The sequence below is a fragment of the Callithrix jacchus genome, chromosome 18 (genome assembly GCF_049354715.1).
Source record: "Callithrix jacchus isolate 240 chromosome 18, calJac240_pri, whole genome shotgun sequence".
Taxonomy (NCBI): Eukaryota; Metazoa; Chordata; class Mammalia; order Primates; family Cebidae; genus Callithrix; species Callithrix jacchus.
This window is the reverse complement of record NC_133519.1, coordinates 11,086,477-11,104,386: the sequence shown is the minus strand read 5'-3', so window position 1 is coordinate 11,104,386 and position 17,910 is coordinate 11,086,477. Positions and strand designations below refer to the sequence as shown.

General features: G+C 45.3%; 1 protein-coding gene across 15 annotated transcripts in view; it reads right to left on the bottom strand.

Annotated features, from left to right (window-relative positions):
- The window catches only part of PIP5K1A (phosphatidylinositol-4-phosphate 5-kinase type 1 alpha), a 50,939-nt gene extending 41,948 nt beyond the window's left edge, over positions 1–8,991 (bottom strand). For all 15 annotated transcript variants that reach the window (XM_008984335.5, XM_002759939.7, XM_017966258.4 and 12 more), the window contains exon 1: positions 8,483–8,991. In XM_008984335.5, the coding sequence (XP_008982583.1) occupies positions 8,483–8,567 (85 nt within the window). In that variant the 5' untranslated portion in view covers positions 8,568–8,991. The remainder of the gene's footprint in view (positions 1–8,482) is intronic.
- Positions 8,992–17,910: the final 8,919 nt, after the last annotated feature.

The window sequence follows — 17,910 nt, the reverse complement described above, 5'->3', positions numbered from 1 at the left end:
TGATGAGAAACCAAGAAGCAATGTGTGACTGACTTTAATGTTTGAAATACACATATAATTAGCGGACGCTAGAGGCTGGCTGGATATGCATTCCTCAGACAACTGGAGTTTTGCCCAAACAGGTCATAGGGAAACAATCCCAGAGGCCCAATTCATTACCTACCAACGCTACTACATAAACATGTCAGTAAGGCTGAGTGTGGTGGCTCATGCCTGTAATCCCAGTACTTTGGGAGGCCAAGGTAGGTGGATCACCTCATGTCAAGAGTTCAAGACCAGCCTGGTCAACATGGAGAAACCCCACCTCTACTAAAAATACAAAAAAAAATTAGCTGGACATAGTGGTACATGCCCATAATCCCAGCTACTCAAGTGCTTGAGGCAGGAGAATGGCTGGAACCCAGGAGTGAGCCCAGATGGTACCACTGCACTCCAGCCTGGGCGACAGCGAGAGACTCCATCTCAAAATGCATGTTTGTGTGTGTGTGTGTGTGTGAATAGTTCCTACAGAGAGCACAAAGAGATAAGCAGCTTTTTTGAAATTAAAATGCTAACTCTCGTGGACTCTTAGTTGATAAAGATGGAGAGCCGGCTGGGCATGGTGGCTCACGCCTGTAATCCTAGCACTCTGGGAGGCCAAGAAGGGAGGATCACGAGATCACGAGGTCACGAGATCAAGACCATCCTGGCGAACATGGTGAAACCTCATCTCTACTAAAAATACAAAAATTAGCCATGTCAAGTACGGTGGTTCATGCCTATAATCCCCATACTTTGGGAGGCTGAGAAGGAGGATGGCTTTAGGCCAGGAGTTTGAGATCAGACCAAGCAATATGGTGAGACTCTGTCTCTACTTAAAAAAAAAAAATAACCAAGTGTTGTGGCCCATGCCTGTAATTCTGTGTAGGCTGAGGTGGGAGGATCACTTGAGCCCAGGAGTTTAAGACTACAGTAAACTATGATCATGTCATTGGATACCACCATGGGAGACAGAGTGAGATCTAATCTCAAGGAAAAAAAAAAAAAAGGGCCGGGTGCAGCGGCTCATGCCTATGATCTGAGCACCTTAGGAGGCCAAAGTGGGCAGATCACCTGACGTCAGGAGTTCAAGACCAACCTGGCCAACATGGCAAAACCCTGTCTCTACTAAAAACACAAAAATTAGCCAGGCATGGTGGCAGGTAGCTGTAATCCCAGCTACTCGGGAGGTAGAGGCACAAAAATCACTTGAACCCAGGAAGCAGAGGTTGCAGTGAGCCGAGATCACGCCATTGCACTCCAGCCTGGGTAACAACAGTGAAACTCCATGTCAAAAAACAAACAAACAACAACAAAAAAAAACAGTGTACCATCACAACATCCTCAATAATGACTACATCAAACGAATTAAGAAAACCAAGCCACATCTCAGAGAAAAGCTAAATTTTGTTTCCTAGCCGGTGTGAATTTTTCCTAAGGATCTGCTAGGAAAGAGTCAGAAGTGCAAGGATGCTACTAGAAACAAAAGCTGGAAGCAATCTGATCTACTGGGGGTCACCTCAGTTAATAACCAACTAAAAGCAGTATATCAAAGAATGATATATTTATTAAGATTAATCTTGGTAACATACAGCCTTTATGCAACATCATTGCCCCAGTAACAATCTCTCTGAACCTCAGTTTCCTAATTTGGAAGATGAAAGGGTTAAATAAAAATAACTACATTTTCCTCTAGTCAACTAGTCCTGCAAAACAAATTTCATGACTCTCAGACCTCAAATATGTATCCCTTGGCACCAAAACTTTCTTTGAAACTACAAAAAAAAAAAAAAAAATCAAAATCCTTCCATAAAAGACCTGGGTTTCCTGAATAAGTCACCCATGGCCAAGAGGGAGTTGAAATTTTTGGCAGATAGCCACCTACCAATTCTATTTCCAAATCTGGTTCTATCTATCTTGAAAAAGCAATGAGGGCCGGGCACGGTGGCTCAAGCCTGTAATCCCAGCACTTTGGGAGGCTGAGGCGGGTGGATCACGAGGTCAACAGATCAAGACCATCCTGGTCAACATGGTGAAACCCCATCTCTACTAATACAAAAAATTAGCTGGGCATGGTGGCGTGTGCCTGTAATCCCAGCTACTCAGGAGGCTGACGCAGAAGAATTGCCTGAACCCAGGAGGCAGAGGTTGCGGTGAGCCGAGATCGCGCCATTGCACTCCAGTATGGGTAACCAGAGAGAAACTCTGTCTCAAAAAAAAGAAAAAGCAATGAATTTGGCTGGGTTACAACGAACATATTTCAGGCATATTTCAAGCACGGTGGCTCATGCCTGTAATCCCAGCATTTTGAGAGGCCAAGGTGGGTGGATCACTTGAGGTCAGGAATCTAAGACCAGACTGGCCAATATGGTGAAACCCTGTGTCTACCAAAAATACAAAAATTAGCCAGGCATGGTGGCACACACCTGTGTGATCCCAGTGACCTGGGAGGCTGAGGCAGGAGAATTGCTTGAACCTGGGAGGTGGAGGCTGCAGTGAGCCAAGATCTTGCCACTACACTACACCGCTCTGCTCTGTAGCCTGGGCAACAGAGTAAGACTCTGTCTCAAAAAAATAAATGGATAAATAAAATTCTAGGAGAGAACAATGTCCAACTTAAGGGATAAAATTACCACCTTCTCTCTCCTCAGTCTGCTGGCTGGCCTGGTATTATCTCTGTTGTTCACTTCATAGGCTATAGTTTCCATTTTATTGTCAAAGAAAAACAGGCTAATAAAATACTTAATAGCTATTAGGTAGTACACATTTAATAGAAGGTATTAATCAAAGAGTTTTAAATTAACCTATAAAAGCCCACAGACATTAACAAGCAAAACATACTATTTTGATATTCAAAGCTACCTTGTAAGTACACATTATCAATATCAGAAACTGGATGCCTGTAAAACTAGTTAATTATACTTGACATCGGGCTTGAGCAGCCATTGCAGATATAAATCAGAAGCAATGACGTTCTGATGTCAGTTTTCTGGTAGAATATATCAAGGTGACAAAAGGAAAAAGGGGTGGGTGAAGGGTGTCAAAATCCCTGTAAACAGGAAAGTATATCCCTACTTATAAAATATCAACAAAGAATAACAAAAAAGCAAAAAAGAGAAAAAAATCAACCAAAATGACACCTGGTGATATTCTGACAGTGTGTCCTATGTTTACATTTCCAAATTTCAGTTTCTCACTCAACATGATCTAAACTGCTTTACTTTACACTACGAGGAAGAACTGGGAAAGAAATCAGTTTACAAATGGCTTACACTGTACACAACAGAACATAGATGAAAGAAACATCAACAGGACAGGTGCAGTGGCTCACACCCTTAATCCCAGCACTTGGAGAGGCTGAGGTGGCTGGATCACCTGAGGTCAGGAGTTCCAGACTAGCCAGGTCATGGTGGAACCCTATCTCCACTAGAAATACAAAAAAAAAAATTAGCCAGGCATGGTGGTGGGTGCCTATAATCCCAGCTACTTGAGAGGCCAACGCTGGAGAATTGCTTGAATTCAGGAGGCGGAGTTTGCAGCGAGCAGACATGGTGCCATTGCACTTGAGCCAGGGAACAACAGCGAAAACTCCAACTCAGAAAAAAAAAAAAAAAAAAATCAACAAGAATCCCCACTACTAGAATTAACAGATTACAGCAGTTTATAGGTAGGGCTCTCCTGGAAGAACAAAGCCATCAGAATCACGGACTGATGAGGCTGTCCCTACTATAGTTTCCAAGCAAAAATGTATCCTCAAAAATCCTGTATCCTCTGGCTTTCCCTGAGCAGTTAAGGGTGGGGGAAGTCAGGTAAGCAGCTGTGAAGTTACATCATTTGTGCTCATGATAAAATCATATAGGTGAGTGATGATCTTTTAAAAAATGTTCTAGTCTGAAGCAAAAGGAGTTACAGCTCCTGATTATTTAAGGTTTCAAGTGCTTCTTTTTCCTTTAGCTGGAATGCAGTGGCACGATCTTCAAATCAATTCTCCAAGACAGAAACTTTTCTCTCTTCATGGTGGAAAATGGGGAAAAAGTAGAGCTGGGCGCTGCGGCTCTAGCCTATATCCCAGCACTTTGGGTGGCCAAGGGGAGCTGATCACAAGGTCAGAAGTTCGAGACCAGCCTGATCAACATGGTGAAACTCCATCCTCTATTAAAAATACAAAAAAAAAAAACGGCCGGGCGCGGTGGCTCAAGCCTGTAATCCCAGCACTTTGGGAAGCCGAGGCGGGTGGATCACGAGGTCAAGAGATCGAGACCATCCTGGTCAACATGGTGAAACCCCGTCTCTACTAAAAATACAAAAAACTAGCTGGGCATAGTGGCGCGTGCCTGTAATCCCAGCTACTCGGGAGGCTGAGGCAGAAGAATTGCCTGAACCCAGGAGGTGGAGGTTGCGGTGAGCCAAGATCGCACCATTGCACTCCATCCTGGGTAACAAGAGTGAAACTCCGTCTCAAAAAAAAATACAAAAAAATTAGTCGGGCATGTTGGCGCGTGTCTGTAATCCCAGCTACTTAGGGGGCTGAGACAGAAGAATCCCTTGACCCCAGGAGGTGGAGGTTGGAGCGAGCTGAGATCACGTCACTGCACTCCAGCCTAGGCGACAGAGTGAGACTCAAAAAAAAAAAAGGGGGGGGCAAAAAGTAGGTAAATTTCAAGCTATTGATAAACTATGGAAAGTTTATAATGGCCTCCTCCAAATCCAAACATGGTAATTGCTCCAATAGGAAAAGATGTTAAATGTTTCTTAGAACGTAGGGTTTGCTTTACCCCATGTATTTCACTTATCGGCAGTATGAAAGTCTGGCTCTGGCTTAATGGTGAAACGATCTAGACAGGGAACACTGGCAGGGAACAAACTCTCCTAAATAAACTCTTCTTCCCAATTTAAATGCCAGAAGATTTGGAGTGCCTAAAGTTATGAAAGGCTTATCAAAACCTGTCAATCTGTCCTTGGACTACGACATTTTTGTTTTATATCCATTTTCAACATCGCCAGAGAACACTGTCCTTTAGGATTTCAGAGTTTCACCAAAACTTAAGTGAAAGTCAGCTAAACATCTAAGAACAATAAATGATTTTAGGATGGTTGACACACACACTCCTTGAATTTCTACAGAGCTAACCTTCTAGCCTTTAACAATTTAGAAACTCATAAACCATCACTCGTTCCTGCCAACTTTCTAATTCCTCTGGTACCATTCAGACAGAGAAGTAATCTCTTCTAATCACAAATAAAATCCTTTTTCTTTTCTTTTTTTTTTGAGATGAACTCTCGCTCTTTTCACTCAGGCTGGAATGCAATGGGGTGATCTTGGCTCACTGCAACCTCAGCCTCTTCAAGTTATTCTTCTGCTCAGCCTCCCCAGTAGCTTATCTTTTATATTTTTAGTAGAGATGGGTTTCACCATGTTGGCCAGGCTGGTCTCAAACTCCTGACCTCAGGTGATCCTCGCCTGGCCAGTAAAGTCTTTTTTTTTTTAAGTCTTTGGGCCAGGCGCGATGACTCACGCATATAATCCCAGCACTTTGGGAGGCTGAGGCGGGTGGATCACGAGGTCAAGAGATTGAGACCATCCTGGTCAACATGGTGAAACCCCGTCCCTACTAAATAAAAATACAAAAATTAGCTGGGCGTGGTGGCGCACGCCTGTAGTCCCAGCTACTTGGGAGGCTGAGGCAGGAGAATTGCTTGAACCCAGGAGGCGGAGGCTGCAGTAAGCTGAGATCCCGCCATTGCACTCCAGCCTGGGAAACAAGAGCGAAACTCCGTCTCAAAAAAGAAAAAAAAAAAGTCTTTGTGGCCAGGCTGGAGTACAGTGGGGCAATCTCAGCTCACTGCAACCTCAGCCTCCTGAGTTCAAGCGATTCTACTGTCTTAGCCTCCTGAGTATCTGAGATTACAGGCGCCCACCATCACATCCAGCTAATTTTTACATTTTTAGTAGAGATGGGGTTTTGCCATGTTGGCCAGGCTGGTCTTGAACTCCTGTCCTCAGATGATCCTCCTGCCTCAGCTTCCCAAAGTACTGGGATTACAGTCATGAGCCACCATGCCTGGCCTAAAATCCTTTCTTAATAGGTTTTTCTTTTTTCTTTTTTGGCATCAGAATCAAACATCTTATCCTCCTCAAAAACATTTCATTAAAGAAATGTTGGGTGGATCACTTGAGGTTAGGAGTTTGAGACCAGGCTGGCTGACATGGTGAAACCCCATCTCTAATAAAAATACATTAAACACACACACACACACACACACACACACACAGAGACACACAAAATAGCCAGGCCTAGTGGCACATGCCTGTATTCCCAGCTACTTGGGAGGCTGAGTCAGGACAATCATTTGAACCCAGGAGGTGGAGACTGCAGTAAGCTGGAGTACACCACTGTACACCAGCCTGGATGACAGAATAATACTCTGTCTCAAAAAAGAGAAAGAAAACACAAAAAGATTTATACAATCTGAATTATTAACTGTTAGCAGAAGGAACTGACAGAAAATATAAAGATCTACAAAAATATCAAACAGTACAGAGCAAATATCTGACTTCATAATTGAGAAGTTGAAGGACCATACACAGCCCTTCTTTCTAGGTTGTAGATTAGAGGGGAAGCAGGTTTCAAATTAAGGAGCTACTATATTAGCTAGGCATGGTGGCGAGTGCCTGTAATCCCAGCTACTCAGGAGGCTGAGGCAGGAGAATTGCCTGAACCCAGGAGGCGGAGGTTGCGGTGAGCCGAGATTGCACCATTGCACTCCAGCCTGGATAACAAGAGCAAAACTCCATCTCAAAATAAATAAATAAATAAAATAAAAAATAAAAACCCTTCGAGGTAGCTCACACCTGTAATCCCAGCACTTTGGGAGGCCAAGGCAGGTGATCACCTGAGGTCAAGAGTTGGAGACCAGCCTAACCAACATGGCTACTAAAAATACAAAAATTAGCCAGACGTAGTGGCAGACACCTGTAATCCCAGGTACTCGGGAGGCCGAGAATCGCTTGAACCCAAGAGGCAGAGGTTGCAGTGAGCCGAGTTCGTACCATTGCACTCCAGCCTGGGCGACAGAGCCATACTCCGTTTCAAAAATAAATAAAAATAAAAACTCTTGTCACTTTATCTTTGTTCACGATTATAATGCAGCAAGAGTTGTTCTGACCCCCTAACACTTTTACAGTAAAGGTAAAAATCCCCTCCCAAGAAACTAAAAATAGAGATACATAAATAAAACTGCAGCTTATTGAAGAAGATATTTGTGACTTGATAGTCCAGCATCTGAGCTGGAATGTGAAAGGTGGAACCGTATTCAGCCAATTCAAAACGGCAAAAACGCAATACCAGGCCTGAGGAAATACCAAAATCAAGCAAAACATCCAACATCTGGCAGCATCTATTCACGGTGTAGAGGCAGCAGTTACTGTGAAACACCAGACGTTTCTGATGGAAGCGCTGGAACAGTTTCTGACTCACCTCCCGTCCCCCACCGCAATACACACACATCATCTCTCCTACACACAATCTGTTTGTTGCTTTTCTTGTGGGCCTCCTCAGCCCTTCCTCAGTCTTCATTAGTTTTTAACTTAATACGTCGAGCTGTCTACATTAACCTGGCTCCATTCTCCAAATTCCAATCTCCTGATACAGCTTAAGCATTCCTCCAGTCCATTTTCTATTATGCAATCCTCCCCCACAACACTTACAATCACCCCCCCACCCATCTTTCTTCTTCTCAGGCCTAATTTCCAAAACATCACTTCTCGCAGTCTCGACTGCCGTTCAAGACCCCATTCCATCCTTCCCATCTGTTCCATTCCTTCCCAAAGTTAGGCAGTTTAGAGCTGGGAGTCACCAGAGGAGTTGGTTTGAGAAAGTCTGTGTGTCTGTGCGTCTGCCCGCGCCGGGGGGTTGGGGGGTGCGAAGTGAAAAGGGATGGAACATTAGGGGGAGTCTGAGGGAAAAGATGGCTTCACCAACTCCCAGCCCCTAACAAAATTCACGATTCCCTACCTCTTTAGCAATCGAAAAGTGTCCCATAACTCTTCAATACCTTTTAAGTCCCATGGCTTCTCGTCAACATTTTTATCCAAATAGACCTCAATCAACTGAAACTCTCCCTGCATCTCACACTAACTAGTTCCTCTCTACTTCTTAGACCTCCATGGACTTTTTCAGTTTCTCTACTCCCTTCCGTTTCTCGTTTTCTACCCCCACCTTCAACCTCCATCCCTCCTCCTCAAAGACAACCGACGTTTTCGACAGCTTCTTTTCTCAAACTCACCCTTTCCTCAAACTCCTTCTGCCCGCTCAGAAATCTCTATCTGAAAGCCCAGCTCGCCCCCCCGCCCCGCCTCGCTTACCCCTAGGACATTCCCAGCTACAAGAACCCTCATAGGTCTCGCTCTTCCTCCCATCCCACATTCTTCACCAGCTCCCTACCCACGCCCTGCCCGGCTTACCTGAGGACGAGGTACAGGAAGGGACGCCGGGATCAAAGGATGAAAAACCGACCGCCGACGACATCCCGGAGGAGGCCGACGCCATCTTGGCAGCCCCCTCCCCCTCAGCGGCTTGGCTCTTTCAATCCGGCTCTTCCTCTTCTTGGAACTGAATCTTCCCCACGTCTCTTTACAGAACCCGCGTTCTGCGGGCCACCTCCCGCCCCCTCTGGGGCCTCCCTCAGACACCTCCAGCCGGCTCCTGTACCAGTTCAAGGCCGCACCATTCCCCTAGCATGGGAGAGAACTCCCGTCTAGAACCCTCTCCCCAAGTTTAACGGCTTCCCACAGGGGATACTTTCCCCTTTCACAAAAGAGTAAGCTCAAGCTGGCTGCTGGGACTCCGCGTCCAGACCAAGCCACATCAGAAAAAAAAAAACGAGGCACGAAAAGTCCCAGAGGAGCGAACGCCCCCTCTCCATCTACCCCAGCCACGGCCTGTTTAACGCCCAACCCGGCTGCTTCACTCCGGGTGGCCGGGGGGAAAAAAAAAAAAAAAAAAAAAAAAAAAAAAAATCCGACCACTGCGCATGCGCACGACCTTCTCGGGTTATTAGGCCCATCAAAGAGGCGAGAAAAGAAGCAAAACCAATCGGGAGGCTGCTAATGGTCACGTGAGGCGGCCTGACACCTCCTACGGTGGAAGACGTATGCGCGCGGGTTGGCCAACCGTCCGTACGGTAGCTCAGCAGGTCCATTTAGGTTCAGTTCTTTGCGAGATTTGGGTTGAGTGATCTGAACTCGGGATAAGAGTCACTCCGGCAGGTCCTCTGAAATTCCTAACCCAGAAGATAACTCTCGGCTGGAGTACTGGTGTCAAGTCAGCGACGTTAAGGTGTCGAATATTACAAAACATTACATGCCAGCAAGAACTCTTCCTAGTCTTTTTCAGGGTTTTACTACCCTGTTTACTATTTAATTAAACTTGTGTGCATGTCTTACCTTCCTCCGAATAACATTCGAAATAGATGTGTGTTTTGTTTGCCTCAGGCACAAAGGTAGGCACAGTGATGGAGTGCAGTAAATATTCGATGCATGAATCAGTGAAGCTCTGTCAAAAAAGGGCGCGGGAGGCAATCAGGAACTTACCACAACCTTCCCGCAACCCAAGCCTTTTAGCCTCCACCTGTCAATTATCTATGATCTAAAGGGCATGGAGAGACACAGAAAAATTTCTCCCGTTGTAGTCTTCGTACTAACCCTACTCGTTTTTAACAAAGTACTCCATAGGCTCTGAACCATGGTGGGAATCTGAAGTCTTGTCTTTCTGAGCTGGCTGTCAAAATGCTGGAGAGCAAGGACTGTGTTTGGTTCACTCTTGTATCTCCAGCTCCTCCCGTGACTTTGTACATAGTAGGGGCTCAATAATTATCTGTGGAATGAATACGTGAATAGGAAAGGGAAAACACTCGGGTAAGAGTCTGTCAGGGCCGGGTGCGGTGGCTCACGTCTATAATCCCAGCACTTTGGGTGGCTGAGGCTGGCGGATCACGAGGTCAGGAGTTCGAGACTAGCCTGACCAACATGGTGAAATCCCATCTCTACTAAAAATACAAAAATTAGCCGGGCGTGGTGGCACGCGCCTGTAACCCCAGCTACTCGGGAGGCTCGGGAAGGACAATCGCTTGAACCGGGGAGGCGGAGACGGGCGGATCACCTGAGCTCAGGAGTTTGAAATCAGCCTGGCCAACATGGTGAAACCCCATCTGTACTAAAAATACAAAATATTAGCTGGGCCTGGTGGCGGGCGCCTGTAATCCCAGCTGCTTGAGAGGCTGAGGCAGGAGAATCGCTTGAACCCGGGAGGCAGAGGTTGCAGTGAGCTGAGATCGCGCCATTCCACTCCAGCCTGGACAACAAGAACGAAACTCTGTCTCAAAAAAGAAAAAAGTATATCTCCCCATATATTTACCTCAGCCTTCTACTTTTTCCTTATCAAGATCTAAAATAAGGCCGGGCGCGGTGGCTCACGCCTGTAATCCCAGTACTTTGGGAGGCGAGGCAGGTGGATCACAAGGTCAAGAGATCGAGACCATCCTAGCCAACATGGTGAAACCCTGTCTCTACCAAAAATACAAAAATTAGCTGGGCGTTTGGCATGCCCTGTAGTCCCAACTACTTGGGAGGTTGAGGCGGAAGAATCGCTCGAACCCGGGAGGCGGAGGTTACAGTTAGCGGAGACTGCGCTACTGGGCTCCAGCCTGGTAAGACTCCCTCTCAAAAAAAAAAAAAAAAAAAAAGATCTAAAATAATTGTGTCCCTGCTGCCACCTGCTGGATTATTCGTCTTCCTTTGGGCACCGAAGGTAGACAAAATCTTGCCGTTTGTAATTCCACAGCAGAATTTTGTAGTGTTGAAGTATTTTATAATTGCCTATACCTATACCCTACACTCAACTAAACAGGACAGGAACTAGTGAGGGGCACACTGTCTATCACAGGATTTGGCTCATAGGTATTCAATAAATAAATATTTGTTGAATAAATTATCCTTGTTTCCCGAAAAGGCATAGGGTTGCTACCATTTCCTGAGTTACTTTAGAAATCAGCTGGTGTTGATGTAAAGCTGTTTCTGATTTTAAAATTGGTAACAGACTAATAAATCCCAGAATGACCAACACAGTCAGACAGGAATTTTCTCCCTGTGAACTAATCTGTGAATTTAATTTAATTTAATTATTTATTTCTGGCCGGGCACCGTGGCTCACGCCTATAATCCCAGCACTTTGGGAGGCCGAGGCAGGTGGATCACGAGGTCAAGAGATCGAGACCATCCTGATCAACATGGTGAAACCCCACCTCTACTAAAAATACAAAAATTAGCTGGGCATGGTGGTGCGCACCTGTAGTCCCAGCTACTTGGGAGGCGGAGGCAGGAGAATTGCTTGAACCCAGGAGGTGGAGGTTGCGGTGAGCCGAGATCGTGCCATTGCACTCCAGTCTGGGTAACAACAGCAAACTCCGTCTCAAAAAATATATATTTATTTATTTATTTCTGAGACGGAGTATGGCTCTTGTCACTTAGCTGGAGCGCAGTGGCACTTGGCTCACTGCAACCTCCACCTCCCGGGTTCCAGGGCTTCTTCTGCCTTAGGCTCCCGAGTAGCTGAAACTACACATACGCACCACCACACCCGGCTGATTTCTGTATTTTTAGAACTCCCACTATTTTTATTTTTAATTTCACCAGCTCCCACTCAGTGCCTGGGGTGTCCTCTGAGTCACAGAACCACTCTTCCCCAGTAACATTCCTGGCATAGTAGAGCTGTGGTGACGTGGCAGGGTGTGGAAACGGGACAGAGCAGGACATGTTGGCTTGGTGCCCCCAAAGAAACAGAAAAGAGAGTTCACTGATACATACTTCGGGAAAGGGGGTGCAATCTGGTGACCTCAAAGTAGGGCCACAGGTACAGACTTCAGTACATGTGAATGCACACCCACACCTTGATTAAAGTGTCCCTCATAACTTATAACACTTTTTTGTGTGTGTGTGACAGGCTTGCTCTGTCCCCCAGGCTGGAGTGCAATGGTGCAGTCTTGGCTCACTGCAACCTCCACCTTCCCAGTTCAAGTGATTCTCCTGCCTCAGCCTCCCGAGTAGCTGGGACTATAGGTGCCTGCCACCATGCCCAGCTAATTTTTGTATTTTTAGTAGAGACAGGGTTTCACCATGCTGGCCAGGCTGGTTTAGAACTCCTGACCTCACCATCTGCCTGCCTCTGCCTCCCAAAGTGCTGGGATTACAGGCTTGAGCCACCACGCCCAGCTGCTTAGAACACTTTCTAAGATTAGAACGAAGTGGTGGGACTGGCAAGAAGAAGGAAAGGGTTCTATATTCAATTAATCATTCATTAATTAATTCACTCGATTAACATTATTTAGCCTAGCCAGGCGAGATGGCTCAGGCCTGTAATCCCAGCACTTTGGAAGGCCAAGTTTGGTGAATCACAAGGTCAAGAGATCGAGACATTCCTGGCCAACATGGTGAACCCACCCACCCCACCCCAGTCTCTACTAAAAATACAAAAATTAGCTGGACCTGAGGGTGTGTGCCTGTAATCCCAGTTCCTCGGGAGGCTGAAGCAAGAGAATTGCTTGAACCTGGAAGGTGGAGGTTGCAGTGAGCTCAGTTCCTGTCACCGCACTCCAGCCTGGAAACAGAGCAAGATTCCATCTCAAAAACAAAACAAAACGAAACAAAACATTATTTAGCCCAAGCTACGTCCCAGGCACTACTAGAGTTTCTGGTATACACAGATGAAGATTAAGCTCCTCGTCCGGCACGATGGCTCACTCCTATAATCCAAACACTTTGGGAGGCTGAGGCAGGCAGATTGCTTGAGCCCAGGAGTTCAAGACCAGCCTGGGCAACATAGCAAAAATCCTATCTCTACAAAAAATACAAAAATTAGCTGAGCATGGTGTTCCACACCTGTAGTCACAGCTACTCAGGAAACTGAGGTGGGAGGATCACTTGAGCCCTGAAGGTCAAGGCTGCAGGGAGCTAAAATTGCACCACTGCTCTCCAGCCTGGGCGACAGAGCAAAACTATGTCTCTAAAAAAATTTTTTTTAATTTAAAAAAGGAAAAGATTATGACTGGGCGCGGTGACTCACGCTTGTAATCTCAGTACTTTGAGAGGCCAAGGCGGGCAGATCACAAGGTCAAGAGAGCAAGACCATCCTGGCCAACATGGTGAAATGCCGTCTCTACTAAAATACAAAAATTAGCTGGGCATGGTGGTACACGCCTGTAGTCCCAGCTACTTTGGGAGGCTGAGGCAGGAGAATTGCTTGAACCTGGGAGGCGGAGGTTGCAGCGAGCCAAGATTGCGCCACTGCACTTCAGCCTGGCACCTGGTGACAGAGCAAGACTCTGTCTCAAAAAAAAAAAGGAAAAGATTAGTCTGTGATCCCCTCAAAAAGATCACAGACTAATGAGGAGAACAGACATGTAAATCATTAGAATACAATGTAGGCCTAGAGCAGTGGCTCACACCAATAATCCGAGCACTTTGGGAGGCCGGGTGGGTAGATCCCGAAGTCAGGAGTTCAAGACCAGCCTAGCCAAGATGGTGAAAGCTCATCTCTACTAAAAATACAAAAATTAGTTGGGTGTGGTGGTGGGCACCTGTAATCCCAGCTACTCAGGAGGCTGAGGCAGAGAATTGCTGGAACCGGGGAGGTGGAGGTTGGAGTGAGTTGAGATGGTGCCACTGCACTCCAGCGTGGGCAACAGAGCAAGACTCCATCTCAAAAAAAAAAAAAAAAAGAATACAATGTAATAGGTACCATCATAGAGTTTGTATAAGTGCTATGGTTTGATCACCATATTTTCGGAATTAAAAATGGGAACAGAGTCTTGATAATACAACAGACAATATTTGAGATTGAAACTATTCCAGAGACTATAGAAAGCATCTTCTCCACAGTTAAGGGAATTGTGCCTGGAAAGAGAGGAAAGAGAAGACTCTACTATCCCACAAAATTAGACGAGAAAGGAAAGGAATTCTAAGGAGAAAGAAAAGCATAGAGGCGTGACAGAGAATTGGGTGTCAGGGAAGTGATGTTGGAGTAGTGGTGTGGCAGGAGGTATGACCAGAAAGACAGGGAGAGGCTAAATTATGAAGGATCTGAATACTGAATGTCAAATGGTAGTTACCACCTACTAAACGTTTACTATGTGCTTACTAAACACTATGCTAAGCAGTTTACAAGAATTATATCTTTTTTTTTTTTTTTTTTGAGATGGAGTCAAGATGTCAGGCTACTTTTTGTATTTTCAATAGAGATGGGGTTTCACCATATTGGCCAGGCTGGTCTCCAACTCCTGACCTTGTGATTGTTAGGAACAAGCTGCCTCGGAAAACCCCTCCGTGTAAGCTGACCCCACCCCACCAACTCTGATTGCTCTGCAGCTGCATTTCTGAACTCCTATCTGTGTGCCCTGTCAAGGCTGCCAGACATGCTACAATTAAGCAAAGCCTGATTACAGCCATCTGGGGCAGCTTGGGGGAGGACAGGGAAAACAAATGTTTGTTATCCATACCTGTAAATTCCTGTTTGACACAAAAGTGTAAAATTTTGGGTTTTTTTTTTTACACTGCCACCACAAAAGTCACAGGATGATGTATTATAAGTCAGTCACAAGTTAACAAACTACCTCTGTGCCTGTTACACCTGATAGAGTATTTCAGTCCTGAAACTCCTTTATGCCCCTCTCACCTCATATAAACCCCTCCTTTTGTAAGCTCAGGGCTTCCTCCTCTGACTGTTACCGGGCAGCCAGGCAGGCTAATAAAACTTGCTTGCCTGACTTTGAGTCTATTCTCCTTTCTCTCAGCTAACCTTACAGTGATCCGCCCGCCTCAGCCTCCCAAAGTGTTGAGATTACAGGCATGAGCCACTGCACCCAGCCAAGAACTATATCTCTTAATCTTCTACAACCTTAAAAGATAGATATTATTGTCAGTTCTACTTTGCAGTTGAGAAAACTGAGATTCAGAGAAGTAAAGCAACTTGTCCAAGGTCATACAGCTAGAAGACCTTAAAGCTCATGCTCAAATTCAGGTCTGGCTGGCTCTAAAGCTGTGTTCTCTGTTTCTTGTTTTATTTTATTTTGATTTTTAATTGACACATCATTGTACATGTTTATGGGGTACATAGTGATGTTTCAATACATAAAATATATAGTGATCAGGTCAGAATAATTAGCATATCTATCATCTAACCAATTTATCATTCATTTATTTATTTACTTCTTTTGAGTGAGTGTCTTGCTCTGTTGCCCAAGCTGGAATGCAGTGGCACCATTTCGGCTCACTACAACCTCCCCCTCCTGGTTTGAAGCAATTCTCATGCCTCAGCCTTACAAGTAGCTGGGACTAAAGGCGCCTGCCACCATTCCTGGCTAATTTTTGAATTTTTAAATAGAGACAAGGTTTCACCATGTTGGTCAGGCTGGTCTTGAACTACCAACCTCAAATAATCTGCCCACCTTGGCCTCCCAAAGTGCTGGGATTACAAGTGTGAGCCACCGTGCCTGGCCTCAAAAATGTATCATTTATTTGTTTCCAACACAAACATTCAATATTTTTCTTCTAGCTATTTGAAACTATATATTATTGTTAATTATAGTTATCCCACAGTGATATAAAACACTAAAATTTTTTTTTTCTGAGATGGAGTCTCACACTTGTTGCCCAGGCTGGAGTGGAATGGTGTGATCTTGGCTCACTGCAACCTCCGCCTCCCAGGTTCAAGTGATTCTTTTGCCTCAGCCTCTCAAGTAGCTGGGATTACAAACCCCTGCCAACACACCTGGCTAGTTTTTGTATTTTTAGTAGAGATGTGGTTTCACCTTGTTGGTCAGGGTAGTCTCAAACTCCTGATCTCAGGTGATCTGCCCGCCTCAGCCTCCCAGTGCTGGGATTACAGGTGTGAGCCACTGCACCCAGCCAAGAACACTAGAATTTATTTTTCCTATCTAAATGTAATTTTGGGCCAAGCGAGGTGGCTCACACCTGTAATCCCACCACATTGAGAGGCTGAGGAGTGTGGATTACTTGAGCCCAGGAGATCAGCATGAGTAACATGGCGAAATCTCGTTTCCTCAAGAAGTACAAAACATCAGCTGGGCGTGGTGACATGAACCTGTAGTTCCAGCTACCCAGAGGCGGAGGTGGGATGATCACTTGAGCCCAGGAGGTCAAGACTGCAGTGAGCAGTGGTGATTGCACCATTACACTCTAGCCTTGGCGACAAAGTAAGACCCTACCTCAAACAAACAAATGTAATTTGAGGCTAATGGGGTGACTCACAGCTGTAATCCTAGCATTTTGGGAGGCCAAGGTGAGAGGACAGTTTGAACCCAGAAGGCCATGGAGGCAGTGAGCCATGAGCCTGCTGCTGAACTCCAGCCTGGGCAACAGAGACCCTGTCTCAAAAAAAATTGTAATTTTGTGTCTTTTCTTTTTTAAATTTATGGACGCATTGTGGTTTGTAATTTTGTGTCTTTTAACAAATCTTTCTGCCTAGTGCAACTGCAGTAGCTCACACCTGTAATCCCAGCGTTTTGGGAGGCCAAAGTGGGTGGATCACCTGAGGTCTGCAGTTCAAGACCATCCTGACCAACAGGAATAAATTCTGTCTCTACTAAAAATACAAAATTAGCTGGGCTGGTGGCGCATGCCTGTAATTTTGGCTACTCGGGAGGCTGAGGCAGGAAAATCGCTTGAACCCAGGAGGCAGAGGTTTTGATGAGCCAAGCACTCCAGCTTGGGCAAGAAGAGTGAAACTCTGTCTCAAAAAAAAAAAAAAAAAAAAACGAAAAAATCTTTCCCTGTCTCTTCTTTCACCCTGCTCTTCCCAGCCTCCAGTATCTTCTGTTCTATTTTTTGCTTCTATGAAATCAACTTTTTTTTTTTTTTTTTTGAGAGGGAGTCTGTCGCCCAGGCTGGAATGCAGTGGTACGATTTCAGCTCACTGCAACATCTGCCTCCTGGTTTCAAGTGGTTCTCCTGCCTCAGCCTCCTGACTAGCCAGGATTACAGGCACGTACCATCACACCTGGCTAATTTTTGAATTTTTTGGGGGTATTTTTTTAATTCTCTCTCTCTCTTTTTTTTTTTAAATTTTTGTATTTTAAGTAGAGATGGGGTCTCACCATATAGGCCATTCTGGTCTTGAACTACTGACTGCAGGTGATCTGCCTGCCTCGGCCTCCTGAAGTGCTGGGATTACAGGCATGAGCCAATACACCCAGCAAAATCAACTTTTTTTAAGTGTCTACATATGAATAAGAACATGCAGTGCTTCACTTTCTGTTTGTGGCTTAAGTCAGTTAACACATCCACCAATTCCATCCATGTTGCTGTGAATGACAGAATTTTGTTCTTTTTAGTGGCTGAGTAGTATTCCACTGTGTATATACATACATTTCCTTTATTCATCTGTTGTTGGACACCAAGATTGATTTCATATTTTGGCCATTATAAGTAGTGCTGCACTAAATATGGGAATGCATAAATATGGGATGCAGATGTCTCTTGGATATAGTGATTTCCTTTTTTTTTCTCCTAAATCAGCTTCCTCAGGTTAAATTCTGCCCTTTCCTTTGGATAAAAGTCTGTGGCCATGTTTTCAACCACAATACTATGCTTTCTTTCTCAAGGATTTTGAACTTTATCTTGTAGATGATGTGGATCTATTAAAAACTTTTGGAGACAGGAGTGGCAAAGTCTGGGTTTTTAGAAAGTTTCCTGCTGGCAGCAGTGTAGAAACGGACTGGAGCAGGGAAAGAATGATCTCTTCTGAAAGAAAATGTGAGCCGGGCGCAGTGGCTCAAGCCTGTAATCCAGGCACTTTGGGAGGCTGAGGCAGGCGGATGGCT